Source organism: Symphalangus syndactylus, chromosome 11 (assembly GCF_028878055.3).
Source record: "Symphalangus syndactylus isolate Jambi chromosome 11, NHGRI_mSymSyn1-v2.1_pri, whole genome shotgun sequence".
In the NCBI taxonomy this organism is placed as follows: domain Eukaryota; kingdom Metazoa; phylum Chordata; class Mammalia; order Primates; family Hylobatidae; genus Symphalangus; species Symphalangus syndactylus.
In genome coordinates, this window is record NC_072433.2 from 17,238,924 (window position 1) to 17,254,816 (window position 15,893).

A 15,893-nucleotide genomic window follows, 5' to 3' on the forward strand; every position below is an offset into this window, starting at 1 on the left:
CGTGCCATTGCACTTCAGCCTGGGTGACAGAGCAAGACCCCATCTCAAAAAATAAATAACAAAATGAGCTGTCACTTCTGTAATCCTAGTACTATGGGAGGCTGAGGCAGGAAGATTGTCTGAGGCAAAGAGTTCAAGTCCACCCTGGGCAACATAGCAAAACCCTGTCTCTACAAAAAAACTTAAAAAAAAAAAAAAAAATACACTGGGTGTAGTCCCAGCTACTTTGGAGACTGAGGTGGGAGGATCACTTGAGCCCAAAGTTCAAGGCTGCAGTGAGCTATGATTGTGCCACTGTTCTTCAGCCTGGGTGACAGACTGTATCTCAAAATAAATTTAAAAACGAGCTGTGTTTAATATCTAATTTTTAAAAAAAACCAAAGGGATCAATAATGTTTAAATTTAAATATTAGCCTTTTAAGTAGAACTATTTGTCTGATGCTTCTTTTTTTATTTCTAGCTGTATTCTGATTTATCTTTTTTTGTTTGTCGTGCAGGCTGGAGTGCAGTGGCGTGATCTCGGCTCACTGCAACCTCTGCCTCCCCCATTCAAGCAATTCTGTGCCTTAGCCTCCCAAGTAGCTGGGATTACAGGCACCTGCCACCACGCTCAGCTAATTTTTGTATTTTTAGTAGAGACGGGGTTTCACCATCTTGGCCAGGCTGGTCTCGAACTCCTGACCTCGTGATCCACCTGCCTTGGCCTCCCAAAGTGCTGCGATTACGAGGGTGAGCCACCACACCTGGCCAGAGACCAGGAGTTTGAGATCAGCCTGGGCAACATAGGGGACCCCATCTCTACAAAAATTAAAAAATTAAGGCCGGGTGCGGTGACTCACACCTGTAATCCCAGCACTTTGGGAGGCCGAGGCGGGCGGATCACGAGGTCAGGAGATCAAGACCATCCTGGCTAACATGCTGAAACTCCATCTCTACTAAAAATACAAAAAATTAGCCGGGCATGGTGGCGGGCACCTGTAATCCCAGCTACTCGGGAAGCTGAGGCAGGAGAATGGCGTGAACCTGGGAGGTGGAGTTTGCAGTGAGCGGAGATTGCACCACTGCACTCCAGCCTGAGAGACAGAGCAAGACTCTGTCTCAAAAAAATAAAAATAAAAATAAAAAATTAGCTGGGCATGGTGGCAGGTACCTGTAGTCCCAACTACTCGGGACGCTGAGGTGGGAAGGTAGGAGGACTGCTTGAGCCGAGAAGGTTAAGGCTGCTGTGAGCTATGATCACGCCACTGAACTCCAGCCTGGGTGACAGAGTGAGACCCTGTCTTAAAAAAGAAAAAAAAAAAAGCAAAATTCTAAGAAAAACACAAGATCTACAGTCATGAGAAAGGTTTACCATTTACCACTTAAGTACTTGAAAAGTACCATACTAAAAAACATAGTAAACATAGTTGGTTTTAAAGTAATTACTTTATTAATAAATATACATCCATATGATGATGTAGATACAAATCATGAACACTACTCCATTCCCATACACATAATTGCACACGAGTAGCTCAAGTTCATGGACATAAAAACATACACAGTATCTATTCAGACTTTTTACAGCAGAGGACAGCGTGCTTATTATCAGTTAATTGGTAATTATTTTCTCCAAAATTACCTGTGGAAAAAGGAAATTCTGAAAACTTAAAAGAATCAAAGTGATCTGATTACTTTAAATCACACACTTGATTTACTATATAGCATTAAATTTTCCAAAAATTAAATACATTATATGTGAGAGCACAGATTTATATATTTGGAGGGGGGGGGGGGAAAGGAAAGATTCAGATACATCCTAGAGTTTAACAGCATACAGTTAAGCTATAATAAAAACAAAAATAGAATAGCATCAAAATTTTTTATGTCCAAGGAAAAAAATCTTTTGAAAAACTGTTTTGAATTCTTTATATTCCCATAAAGGGACCATAAAATTTTACTGCATATAGAGACAACGACCGACAGAGTAGCAGTTACCAACATCCCCTGAATTGTTCTTTTAAAGCTTCTTAGAATATAAAGGAGAAATTTACTTTTTTTTTCTTTAGCTCACACACTGTGGTTATTTTTACACTGAATGGGTCAACTTTAACCTAATAAATGGACCCAAATATATATTTTTTTCTCCTTAACTCAAAGAAACTCTATTCTTAGTTCATGAAAATAGACATGTAAATTCACACAAACATCAGTTTGGAATCAATATTACTTTGACAGATGTTTCTTTTAAAAAGTAAATAAAAAATATAAAGAATTTTTAGTCTAATTAAAACACTGATTTTTTAAAATGTCCCTAATATTAAAAATTAAACCAGATACTACTCATTTTCTTCCAATACATTGTGCCAATATATTTTTTAATATCCAGTGCAAAACTCTAAAGATAGTATCAAAATCATCCTAAATATTAGTTTTGCAAGGTTATATCTGTCAAAAAATGAAAATTTCATCTGTTATTAGCTCCTTATTTGCTAATATAATAAATAAGGCATGTTAAAGTACTTTTTAAAGAAAAAAGTAATGCAAACTTACTTGAATTGCAGATCATTTTCTGACCAACAGTTTAAATATAGAATAATGAAACCTATTTTGTGAAGAACAGAATTACACAGTATAAAATTAGTAATTTACCTTTCAAGAAACAATCATACAGTGGGGGAGAAAACGCCAGTTTTCCCCAACTGATTATATTAAAGTATAGGCAACTGTTTAACATGCTATTTCAGTGTTTATCATAACAAAAGACAGTGTTACAAAAGATGCACAATGTAGTCTTTAGTTTATATAGCAGTAAAAATACTTTAAATTTTAAGACTTCATTCATGTTATCACTTAGATGTCTTTCTCTTCAGTATGGCACCAGTAAACTGTTCACAGGGAGAAAAGTAAGTGGAATCAGGAGATGCTCACCAGTGCATAGATATAATACTCCAGGTAACTGCTCAGATGAACAGTAAATTCGGCTTACTAAATGATGTTATCCATTTACAACTGTAGCCATTTGCCCCTCCCATTTTTTTTTTCCTGGGACATAACTCCTGATAATAAACACTGTTATGAACATGCCTCCTTTAGTTGATCTCTCCATTTCATAAACATGTATACAAAATTCATTATACAATAATACACCTGTTTTATCTTCTGACACACAGCACAGCACCAGTAAGTAGATGTGCTGGAGGGTAGAGGAAGAGGAATGAATGTAGGAAAGGCAGGGGAGAAAGGGAAGGGTATGTATAACAAAATAAGGAAGGAAAATAACCTGAAAGGGAAATAAATGTCAAATGGACTTACTATAAAACACAACAATCAAATCTTTGACAATGGTGTGCATTATTCTATGGTAGAACATTAAACAAATGTCTTTAGAAACTGGCTTGAAAAAGATTTCTAAGCAGCCAGCTGCTGAACATCATCTTGAGAAACAGCTAAATGACAGATACATGTGGAGAGTAGGTAATGAACATATGAATAAAGAGGCAAGCATTTGTGTGTGTCAGAAGTTATACTGTTCTGAGTAAATTATTAAAAATCTTGTATTTTAAGCTTCTGCAAGAAAAAGCTCTTGTAGCAATTTAGCTGCCAGAATGTTATAACTGATTATGTAGCCATCCAACATCGTTCTCTATGGTTTGTGCAAAGCTAATATTGTTGAGGTCACTGTCTTAGATGCCAGTGCACATAGTCCCCACATACAATGCAACACCTCTTACTGTAAAGAGCAGCATAAAGTCCAGCTCATTGTGTCAGGCATCACTGGAACACCTGAAGCCTTGCTGCTTTTTTCCTGATAAAAAAGGTATGAAACATGACATCCATTTGCAATCAGTTTGCATTAACTAATAGCAAGCCCAAAAAACACAACATGTGCCCTTTTAAAATTTTAATTATTTTAAAAGTTTTTGGGTCCTGCAATTCTACATTTTAATCTCAAAGGCATTTAAAATCCCAAATACAAACATTGTAACTTTAAAGTTCAGTGGAATTTTTTCAAGTCTGAAGTTTATAATATTTTATTTAGAAGAAACTCAGAATAAATAAAATGTGTAACAAGAAGTATTACTTTCAGAAAGGAAAGAAGAAAGATTTTCTTCTGTCCCTACTATACATATCTACCTAATACTTTTTTTCCTTTCTATCTTGCTTCTAAAGCAAACATCATTGGGGAAAAAATCTTTTGGATGAAATGGTCTCACTGGAGCCACAATAAGATTTTTAATTAAACTAACCAACATATTTTTTACATGTTTCATGCATAGATGGATTCCTATATGTTTCTTAATATTTGGGTTCTGATGGTCAGGAAACTGCATTCTGTTTATACCAGTTTTACAGTCTACCATTCAATTTGTGTCCTTTGGTAGATATAAACCTGAAAACACAGCAAGTGCTAATGCAATGGGACAATTTCTGAGAAAAACTAAAAACGTTCCAAATAAATGAGCAACATCAATAAATGGTTTTATTTATTTATTTATTTATTTATTTATTTATTTATTTGAGACAGAGTCTTACTCTGTCACCCAGGCTGGAGTGCAGTGGCGCAATCTTGGCTCACTGCAACCTCCACCTCCTGGGTTTAAGCAATTATCCTGCCTCAGCCTCCCGAGTAGCTTGGATTACAGGCGCCCGCCACCACACCTGGCTAATTTTTGTATTTTTAGTAGAGATGGGGTTTCACCATGTTGCCCAGGCTGGTCTTGAACTGCTGACCTCAAGTGATCCACCCGCCTCGGCCTCCCAAAGTGCTGGGTGTGAGCCACCATGCCCGGCCAATAAATGTTTTTAAACATAATACTTAAAAATTTTCTATATGAAAGGCAAAATATAGTGACTATAGCTACATGCAAACCTAGAGAATGTTTCCTTTTCTATTATATGAAATATGCTATCCTCAGAATGCACTATATTTCACCAAAAATGTAATGTGCAGTTTTTATAAAATAGTTTAAATTTTCTGTAAATATGAATTGTTTGTAGTGTTTGGTATATATGCTCTTAGGCAATTAAAAAATACACAACCTATCACTGCTCAAAGGCAAACACTAAAGAATTATTTCAGGTATAATGGTTAAATCAATTAATGCCATGTAGATCAATAAATTACAAGCTGCTTAAACCTAGAACATTAAAAATAAGTTTTTTAACATTTGAAGTGGATGTAAATGCCAAAGCATACAAATATCTGTGTCCCATCTTGTGAAAATAAATGTTACAAAAACTCACACAGCCACTACCTCAAGTAATCCTGATTCATTAGTTTGCTTTTTTGCTCCATCAGTTAAAAATACATTAGTGTCTTTATTATATTGTAAGCTTACTTCACAAATAGGTATAATGGTTTCAGTTGTTTATCACATAAAGCATCTATTTAGAACAGCCCCAAAGTAGTAATGAAACATGAGACATGACCATAACTCTAAAGGAAAAGGAAAAATGATTTAGTTAGGTGTTACACTTGAACCTATGTACAAATACAATGCCACTGCTCATGCCCTGAGTGCACCTGTCAGCATATGGCAGTTTTTGAGCAAAAGCAGGAAAAAAACCAAACAGGAAAACAAATTTGGAAAGCCCAGGCCATAAAATTATGTATATCAAAATAAAACCAAGAAGCTTTGGGATTATTCACAATCTTCCCTCTAAACCTGGCCCTCTTTTCCTGCCTCATTCACTCATTGGGTGGTTTGACTTCACTGCTAGTTTCCTCTACCCCATGAACTGCTCTGCCATGCATCATAGGGTAAGGAAAAGCAGCAGTGCCACAGCCATAACCAAGATCGGCAAGACGGGATAGAGCTTTAATGCTACCTGGAGGTCTGCCTGGGCTGACTTTGTATCCCGCAGCTTTAGTTGTCCCCAGAGGTCTGCCTGGACTTGTCTTAAATCCAGCTGCTTTGGTGGTTCCCAAGGGTCTGCCTGTGCTGGTCCGGTATCCTGCTGATTTGGTGGTTCCCGAAGGCCGGCCACGCTTACCAGATCGGTTGAGATTCTTCTTTTTCTTTAGTTCGTCTTTTATTTCTATGCTTCTGCCACTTGTAGTCTGCAAGTGTGTTTCATTTAATGGGTCTTGCCTCTGACAAACCATTGGTTTGTGGTTGACTGTGTGGCTGTATTTGCTTTGCTGGGAGGAATATATGTCAAACTGATCAGCAGCTCTCATGGCATCTTCATTGAGGCAGGAAGGCTTGCCAGGCCCACAGAAAGCTGGATTACTGCTGGCAACAGGATGCATCATTTTCTACCAAAAATAAAAGACAAACATATATATAAATACAGATACACAAATACGTATCTGTATGCAGCATTCAGTGAGAAAACAGTCTGTCTTCCAACAACTATGCAGGCTACCTAAAATTAGGCTGACAGGCAGGACTCCAGACCACTTACAAACAAATACACATCAGCAGATTCAAGGATACTTCTTCTCAATTTAATCATGGGACAAACATCATATAAGATAACTCTATTATAATACTGATTTCATAGCTATACTATTCTCCAATTAGGAACCAGAAAAGTGTGTAAGTCAAAAACAAATGTTCTATTATGTGGGCTTTTCTCTTCTAGATTACTAAACCTCAAAAGAATAACAGTAAATCCAAGAACTCTTATTAACACAATTCTTTTTTTCAGTTTGCCTGATGTTCTTAGAATGCCTCCTGTTGGCCTTTTATTGTATTTCTCACATGTATACTTCTGGCCTGACAACAGTTTCCACAAGATGGACACTCCATCGCTATTGTAATTTATTATTTATACAGAACCCTGAGTATATGTTACACTTCACAAAAGACAGAATGTGCCAAGCAATGAACACAACCTCTACTGCTTCTTGGCCTTTTGGCTAAGATCAAGTGTAAAGAATACAATCTCTTGGCCCAAGGTACTGACTACCTTCAAACATCCTCCATCCCAACAGAAGGCAGTACCAATACAAAAGGTAAACAAAGGTTTCCATTAGCTAAAATGAGTGAACATTATACAAATGCTTAAGATTTATACTACAAAAATATGGATAACAACCATAATAAAATACCTCCTTTTTAAAAAAAATTTTTTTTTAGATGGAGTCTTGCTCTGTCGCCCAGGCTGGAGTCCAGTGACATGATCTCAGCTCACTGCAACCTCCGCCTCCTGGGTTCAAGCGATTCTCCTGCCTCAGCCTCCTGAGTAGCTGGGACTACAGGTGCCTGCCACCACGTTCGGCTAATTTTTGTACTTTTAGTAGAGACAGGGTTTCACCTTGTTGGTCAGGCTGGTCTGGAACTCCTGACCTCGTGATCTGCCCGCCTCAGCCTTCCACAGTGTTGGGATTACAGGCATGAGCCACCGCACCCAGCCAATACCTCCTATTTGTAAGGTATATTTATCAAGACAAAAAGTTGAATGTACAAGATTGCTTTCTCCCTTGATCATAAATATAGTGTGGATCATCTTCCCTTACACAAGCCCTGTGACTTATTAAAGAACAGTCCAGCCAGGCATGGTGGCAGCAGCTATTAGGGAGGCTGAGGTGAGAGGATCACTTGAGCCCAGGAGTTTGAACACAGCCTGGGCAACACAGCAAGATTCCTGCTCTTGAAATAGAAAAAAAAAAAAAAAAAAAAAAGGTCCAAAGTCTCTATTTTGTCTGTAAGGACATCCCTGTGATTTTTTTTTTTTTTATATGTAAAGGACTTATTAATACCACTACCACAACAAACTAGCTCTAAATAGCCGTATCATTTAGACAGAGGAAATGACAGGTTTTTTTTTGTTTGTTTGTTTTTTTTTTAGGTGGAGTTTCGCACTTGTTGCCCAGGCTGGAGTGCAATGGCACGATCTTGGCTCACCGCAACCTCCGCCTCCTGGGTTCAAGCGATTCTCCTGCCTCAGCCCCCTGAGTAGCTGCAATTACAGGCATGTGCCACCACGCCTGGCTAATTTTTTATTTTTATTTTGTATTTTCATTTTATTTTTTATTTTTTTTTAAGACGGAGTCATGCTCTGTCACCCAGGCTGGAGTACAGTGGCGCGATCTCGGCTCACTGCAACCTCTGCCTCCTGGGTTCACGCCATTCTCCTGCCTCAGCCTCCCAAGCAGCTGGGACTACAGGCACCCGCCACCACACCCGGCTATTATTTTGTATTTTTAGTAGAGATGGGGTTTCACCGTGTTAGCCAGGATGGTCTTGATCTCCTGATCTCATGATCTGCCTGCCTCGGCCTCCCAGAGTGCTGGGATTACAGGCATGAGCCACCGTGCCCAGCCTGTATTTTTAATAGAGATGAGTTTTCTCCATATTGGTCAGGCTGGTCTTGAACTCTCAATTTCCGGTGATCCGCCTGCCTTGGCCTCCCAAAGTGCTGGGATTATAGGCGTGAGCCACCGTGTCCAGCCGGAAATGAGAGTTTTATAGAGACTACAGTATTATGTTGTGATGAGGTAAGACAGATAAAGATACGGGTTCCAATTCGGATTTAGAAAGAGTCACAAATGTATATTAAGGTCTAGCCTCAAGTTGTTAGGAGATATTTGTGTGCACCCTTCATACATGTGAGAGTGCACTAAAACCTCAGTTATGAAAAGTTACTCCCAGAGGCTGCAAACAGGTAATAAGGTTAGCCAAAACCACTGAAACTTACTTTAGTTTGTAAAGGCAAAAGGAAATGAGCATGAAGTCACAGAATCAAATTCTGTTAAATTATGAAACATTTGCTGAGAATCAACAGAGCAACTGGCAAGCTGGCTTAAAGTCTCAATTTGATGGAAAAATATCTACAGTGAGAAGCTATTTGTTTATGGCAAAAGCTTTTTAGACTTGAGAACGTAAAACAAGACTGGGCTAAACACAAATTATTAAGTGGAATAATTTTTTCACTCATTCCCCACAGATACAAGAACTAGATTATTGGCCAGGCGCGATGGCTCACGCCTGTGATCCCAGCCCTTTGGGAGGCTGAGACAGGCAGATCACAAAGTCAGGAGATCGAGACCATCCTGGCTAACACACTGAAACATCATCTCTACTAAAAATACAAAAAATTAGCTGGGCGTGGTGGCACATGCCTGTAGTCCCAGCTACTCAGGAGGCTGAGGCAGGAGAATTGGTTGAACCCAGGAGGCAGAGGTTGCAGTGAGCCGAGATCATGCCACTGCACTCCAGCCTGAGTGACAGAGCAAGACTCCGTCTCAAAAAAAAAAAAAACAAAAAAGACTAGATTATTAATTATCATTTCACTAGCTCAAATTCTAATTTCAGATGAGAAAAAAGGAGACTCTCAAGATGAGTTCCAAATATAGTATTGGCTGAAAGTTAGCAATTTTTTAGCATTTTGTTATGTGCCAGGCAATAAGCTTGGTTCTTTGCACATTATCTGATTTAATCCTCAGTACAAGCCTATAAGGAACATACAATATTATTAGCTCTATTTTACAGATTTTAAGCATTCTGCCAGGGTCACACATTAGGAAATGGTTAAGCCAAATATGACTTTTGGTAATTCAACTTCAGAACCAACAATTTGCAATGTAGCATATCATGGTTTTTCAATAGCAGCACTGTCATTTGGGTCAGATAATTTTGTTGTGGTTTATCCACTGCATTGTACAATGTTTAGCAGCATCCCTGGCCTCTACCCACTAGATGTCAGTAGCAACACCTCTCTCCCTTCCCCTAAATACGTAACAACCCAAAATTTCTCTAGATATTGCCAAATGTTCCCTGGCGGGCTGGGGGAGGCGGGGCGGAGAATCCACCCTTCACCATGAAATCACTTGATTATACTAAAATGAAAACACGGACCCAACTTAAAATATTCTCACTTAAGTTTTTATTCACCTTTTTAGCCTCTTCCTCACCAAATATCCACAAATTCTTTCTTACCGCAAAGTCAAATAGATTTGGTTTCCAAATGGAAGAAAAGCAAACGCCAGAATTAGTAAAGACAACCAGGACGGCCACGATGGCTCACGCCTACAATCCCAGCACTGTGAGAGGCCAAGGCGGGCAAATCACCTAAGGTCAGGAGTTCGAGACCAGCCTGGCCAAAATGGTAAAACCCTGCTTCTACTAAAAATACAAAAATTTACAAAAATTTTGTGGGAAAAAAAAAAGTTCTGTGACTTACCAGGAGGGTAACTACATATATATATATATATATATATATATATGTATGTATGTATTTATGTACGTATAAAACGTGTGTGTGTATATATATGTATATATATATATACATGAACATTCATAATCTATCAGAACTCAGGATATACAGTCTCAGCTTACATTATGTTAGGCTTTTAGAGGCAAAATGCCACTATCCTTGACTCAGATATCAATCCACACTGAAAAAAACATACCATTAAAAAATTAGACGTGTGGCTGGGCATGGTGGCTCATGCCTCTAATTCCAGCACTTTATGAGGCTGAGGCAGGCAGATCACCTGAGGTCGGGAGTTCGAGACTAGCCTGGCCAAAATGGTAAAACCCCGTCTCTACTAAAAATACAAAAAAAATTAGCCTGGCATAGTGGTGCACGCCTGTAATCCCAGCCACTCGGGAGGCTGAGGCAGGAGAATCGCTTGAACACAGGAGGTGGAGGTTGCAATGAGCCAAGCTCGCACCATTGCACTACAGCCTGGGAGACAAGAGTGAAACTCCAACTCAGAAAAAAAAAAAAAACCACACATGCAATTTTTAAAAAGCATGCATCTCGGCCGGGTGTGGTGGTTCATGCCTGTAATGCCAGCACTTCGGGAGGCCAAGGCGGGTGGATCACCTTGAGGTCGGGAGTTCGAGACCAGCCTGACCAACATGGAGCAATCCCTTCTCTACTAAAAATAAAATTTAGTTGGGCGTGGTGGTAAATGCCTCTAATCCCAGCTACTCAGGACATTGAGGCAGGAGAATCGCTTGAACCTGGGAGGCGGAGGTTGCAGTGAGCCGAGATCATGCCACTGCACTCCAGCCTGGGCAACAAGAGCAAACTCCGTCTCAAAGAAAACAAACAAACAAAAAACCACGCATCTCCATTTCTCCATTCCTTCAATATTCTCCAGAATTTATGCCTTTAGTTTGTATTATGTAAATTTAGTTCGAACATAACTCACATTTATTGAGGGCCAACTCCATGCAAAACACTATTCTAAGCACAAATCGACAAGAGTAAAGCTTTTTATTCCAGTAGAAAGATAATGAGACACTGACTTGGCCAGGTGTGGTAGCTCACGCCTGTACTCCCAGCACTTTGGGAGGCTGAGGTGGGTGGATCACTTGAGGTCAGGAGTTCGAGACCAGCCTGGCCAACAGGGAGAAACCTTGTCACTACTAAAAATACAAAAATTAGTTGGGCATGGAGGTATGCACTTGTAATCCCAGCTACTCGGAAGGCTGAGGCAGCAGAATTGCTTGAACCCGGGAGGCAGAGGTTGCAGTGAGCTGAGATCACACCTCTGCACTCCAGGCTGGGTGACAGAGTGAGACTCTGTCTTAAAAAAAAAAAAAAAAAAAAAGACACTGACTTAACATTTCTGAAGTGCAGGGCTTCTGTATGTTCTATATATTCCTTCCCTGCTACTGCCAAGAAATCAGTACATTCTACTTAATAATTAATAAACAAGCTGCACAAGGAATTTAATATGAGAATGACTCATGTAAATAATTAACTTTAAAAACGCAAACAGAACTAAAACTAATCCTTTATTTTCAGACTTCAACTTTATTAAGTTGGGAATCAGCACTATTAGATGCTCGTGTGCATAACCATCACTATATATTTACATGTAGGATATTTATGTTTATATAAAAAGTATTTGCATAATGTGAGCTTAACCCTGCACTCCATAATGCCTTCCTCCTCCCACTTCTGGGCTAACTATTGTTGAAACACTTTTTTTCTTTTTTGAGACGAAGTCTTGCTCTGTTGCCCAGGCTGGAGTGCAGTGAATTGATCTTGGCTCACTCTAACCTCTGGCACCCGGGTTTAAGCGATTCTCCTGCCTCAGCCTCCAAAGTAGCTGGGATTATAGGCACGTGCCACCACGCCCAGCTAATTTTTGTATATTTAGTAGAGACGGGGTTTCATTATGTTATGTTGGCGAGGCTGGTCTTGAACTCCTGACCTCGTGATCAACCCGCCTCGGCCTCCCAAAGTACTGGGATTACAGGCGTCACCGCGCCTGGCCTCTTTGTTTGTTTTTTTTTTTTGAGATGGAGTTTCGCTCTTGTTGCCCAGGCTGGAGTGCAGTAGTGCAATCTTGCCTCACCGCAACCTCTTCCTCCCGGGTTCAAGCGATTCTCCTGCCTCAGCCTCCTGAGTAGCTGATTACAGGCACATGCCCGGCTAATTTTTTTATTTTCAGTAGAGACGAGGTTTCACCATGTTGGTCAGGCTGGTCTCGAACTCCTGACCTCAGGTGATCCGCCTGCCTTGGCTCCCAAAGTGTTGGGATTACAGGCGTGAGGCACCACGCCTGGCTTTTTTTTTTTTTTTTTTTTTTTGGAGACGGAGTTTTCCTCTTGCCCAGGCTGGAGTGCAATGCTGCGATCTTGGCTCACTGCAACCTCCACCTCCTGGGTTCAAGCAATTCTCCTGCCTCAGCCTCCTGAGTAGCTGGGATTACAGGCACGTACCACCATGCTAGGCTAATTTTTATACATTTTTTTTAGTAGAAACAAGCTTTCACCATGTTGGCCAGACTGGTCTCGAACTCCGGAGCTCAGGTGATTCGCCTGCCTTGGCCTCCCAAAGTGCTAGGATTACAGGTGTGAGCCACTGCGCCGGGCCGAAAGACTCTTTCATTGAAAGTATGCAAGCGACATTTTTTTTTTTTTTTTTTTTTTTTTGAGATAGAGTCTCGCTGTCGCCCAGGCTGGAGAACAGTGGCCCCATCTTGGCTCACTGCAAGCTACGCCTCCCAGGTTCTCGTCATTCTCCTGCCTCAGCCTCCCGAGTAGCTGGGACTACAGGCGCCAGCCACCACGCCTGGCTAATTTTTCGTATTTTTAGTAGACATGGGGTTTCACTGTGTTAGCCAGGATGGTCTCGATCTCCTGACCTCGTGATCTGCCTGCCTCGGCCTCCCTGAATGCTGGGATTACAGGCGAGAGCCACCGCAACCGGTCCCAAGCCACATTTCTTAAGAGTCAGAATGGTCCAGCGCGGCGGCTCAGGCCTGTAATCCCAGAACTTCTGGAAGCCCAGGTGGGCGGATAAGTTGAGGTCGGGAGTTCCAGACTACCCTGGCCTGGATAACACAGCGAAACCCTATCTCTACTAAAAATCCAAAAAATTAGTCGGGCATGGTGGCGGGTGCCTGTAACTCCAGCCACTCCAGAGGCTGAGGCAGGAGAATCGCTTGAACCCAAAGGCGGAGGTTGCAGTGAGCCGAGTTCATGCCACTGCACTCCAGCCTAGGAAACAGACTCCATTTCAGGAAAAAAAAAAACCAGAGAGAATGAATACTACATTTCTAGATGGCGTGGACTGAATAGAAGCCAAGAGTTATAGAACAGGCTGTGTAGACGATCAAAGGTTAAAGATCATCTTTTTAAATAGTTACTGAGGCCAGGTGCAGTGGCTCACGCCTGTAATCCCAGCACTTTGGGAGGTTGAGACGGGTGGATCACGAGGTCAGGAGTTTGAGACCAGCCTGGTCAACATGGTGAAACACCATCTCTACTAAAAATACAAAAATTAGCCGGGCGTGGTGGCACACGCCTATAATCCCAGCTACCTGGGAGGCTGAGGCAGAAGAATTGCTTGAACCCGGGAGGCAGAGGTTGCAGTGAGCCGAGATCGCGCCACTGTACTCCAGGCTGGGGGACAGAGTGAGACTCCGTTTCAAAAAACAAAACAAACAAAAACAACCAATAAATAGTTCCCTGAATGTACAGGAGTCAACTAAGAGCTTCTATGTATTTGGACTGTGACTAAATTCGAATACTTAAAGCATAAGCTAAAACTTGCCATCCTTGAAGTTGTTTTATTGTGTTTAACTCCTAAAGTTTAACCCCTAAAATGAGCCATTCTTTATAGAACGATTCCTTTCTCTTCTCTTGAATGTGGCAGTCATTACTGCCAACATAAAGAACTGTAACTATTTTTAGTAACTTCACAAAGCATCCCTGAAGCTTTCTAAACATGGAGAAAGCTTCCTTTCAAGAAACCCAAGTTCTGTTCTCCAAAGATCAAAGATCACATAATTCTCAGAGATTTATTTCAGGTCATTTGACTATTACGTATAATCATATACGTTTCATAATTCTAAATGAAGATTTGCAACTCACCTCAATCACTCTGAAAGTCCATTCAGCAGAGGGCAATAGCCACGCACCCTGCCCTACCACGGAAAGTTTTGATAATAGGACGGCACATAAATAACGGCCTCCTTTGTCTTCTTCCTACTCCTTAACTGTGCCCCACAGTGCACAAATAAGGACTCTCCTTATTTTGACACGAGGCGTTTAGAATGTATTACCTGTTGTGTGCTGAAAGCGACTATTAGCGTATCGGCAATAACAAGTTCGCAGAAGATGCACGCCACCCTAGAGAAAGGGTTGTGTACCCTCTAAAAAGCAAAATTCATAAGCCGCTGTCCGTCCACTCGGAGTTCCACAAGCGTAGAAGACCACGGGCACTCCATCACGACGCCGATCTCGAGCCGGCAGGCTTTTATTTAAAGGCGGAGGGCGGACTGCGGATTCTGACCTCTCAAAGAAAAGAAAGGGGGGCTCCCTCCCCCCGCCGCAGGAGGAATGTCCCCCCGTAATGGCTCCACACCGGGGAAGACCAGGCTACGTCCGGGGCCCCTCCTCTCACTCCCGGCTACACTAGGGCCCCTTGGCAGGAGGCCTTTTCTCCCCGGCGAGCTAGGCACCCGTTCTCGCCGCCGCCCGACCCCGCTCCCGGCCGGCTGACCAGCCCGCGCGCCCCTACCTACCTCAGCCGCTCGTAGCCCGGACACTCGGCGCGTCTAGGGGCTTCTCAGCGGCTGGGAACCTCGCGCTGGCGCCGCTCCCTCCGCAGCCCGCCGCCTCTGCACTGTGCGGAGAACGGGCCAAGGCGGAGGGGCAGGCAGCGAGGGCGGCGGCGAGGCAGTCGCTGGCTCCCAGCACCCGCCGCGGCCGCCGCGCACGGTCCTGCCCCGGACGCAGTACGAAGAGGCCTCTACCACCCTGTAGTGTTAGAGGCGGCGTGCGCGAGCTCGCGAGGGCCGCGCACGCACACGCACACTCGCATCGCGAGACCCGATCTCCCGCCGCCGACCTCACGCAAGCTTTGGGAGGGAGCCAGGCTGGCAGGCTGCGCTTGCGCGTCGTGGCCTTAGGCCTGAGCTGCTAGTGGTCCGGCGTGGGCCGTCCCCAGTGGCTGGGGTTGAGGAACCCACCAAATGGGGAATTAATAACTTCCTTACTTGTATTGGTTTTCACCACAATTCTGAGATGCTGGAACTCCTTTTGACCCCATTTCTTAGATACAGGACTAATAAATGAAAGTCAGGGGAGTTGGGACTCTTCATGCCCAGGATCATGTGATAATGAAAAGCTTTATTTTATGGGACATCCTGATGATCCACGCGGATTACAGGCGTGAGCCATCACGCCCCACGGAATTGTCATATTCATTATTCCATAATCACAGGAAAGGATGGAACAACAAACTACCGCTATTATGTGTTTCTTGTGAGATATCTGACATATCAGTCACCTCACACAAATCCACTTAGAAGGGATTCATTTCCTCACTCCTTCCTCCTGTGAATTTCCAGATGTCAGAATGGACAGGATCCAGAATTAGGGCAGCTATTGAAAGGGAGACACTTTATTAAGCCCTTTTCCCCCATGTAATGAAGGCTATCTGAGGATGGACAACTCATAGCACTGGGTTCTACCATAAGCACAGCCCTGGGC

At 42.3% G+C, this 15,893-nt stretch overlaps 1 protein-coding gene across 5 annotated transcripts; it reads right to left on the minus strand.

Annotated features, from left to right (window-relative positions):
- Window positions 1–1,406: 1,406 nt before the first annotated feature.
- C11H5orf24 (chromosome 11 C5orf24 homolog) lies at window positions 1,407–15,239 on the minus strand. Of its 5 annotated transcripts, none has more exons than XM_055233051.2 (3): window positions 14,924–15,188; window positions 5,812–6,241; window positions 1,407–3,787 (listed from the first exon to the last, which is right to left on the minus strand). In XM_055233051.2, exons 2-3 carry the CDS (start codon window positions 6,236–6,238, stop codon window positions 3,747–3,749), a joined length of 468 nt encoding a protein of 155 aa, XP_055089026.1. In that variant the 5' UTR covers window positions 6,239–6,241; window positions 14,924–15,188; the 3' UTR covers window positions 1,407–3,746. The 5 variants fall into 5 exon arrangements, with proteins under 5 accessions (XP_055089026.1, XP_063467785.1, XP_055089023.1 ...); XM_063611715.1 differs by lacking the exon at window positions 14,924–15,188 and adding an exon at window positions 14,462–14,914; XM_055233048.2 differs by having other exon boundaries at window positions 1,407–6,241; window positions 14,924–15,239.
- Between the last annotated feature and the right edge of the window lie 654 nt (window positions 15,240–15,893).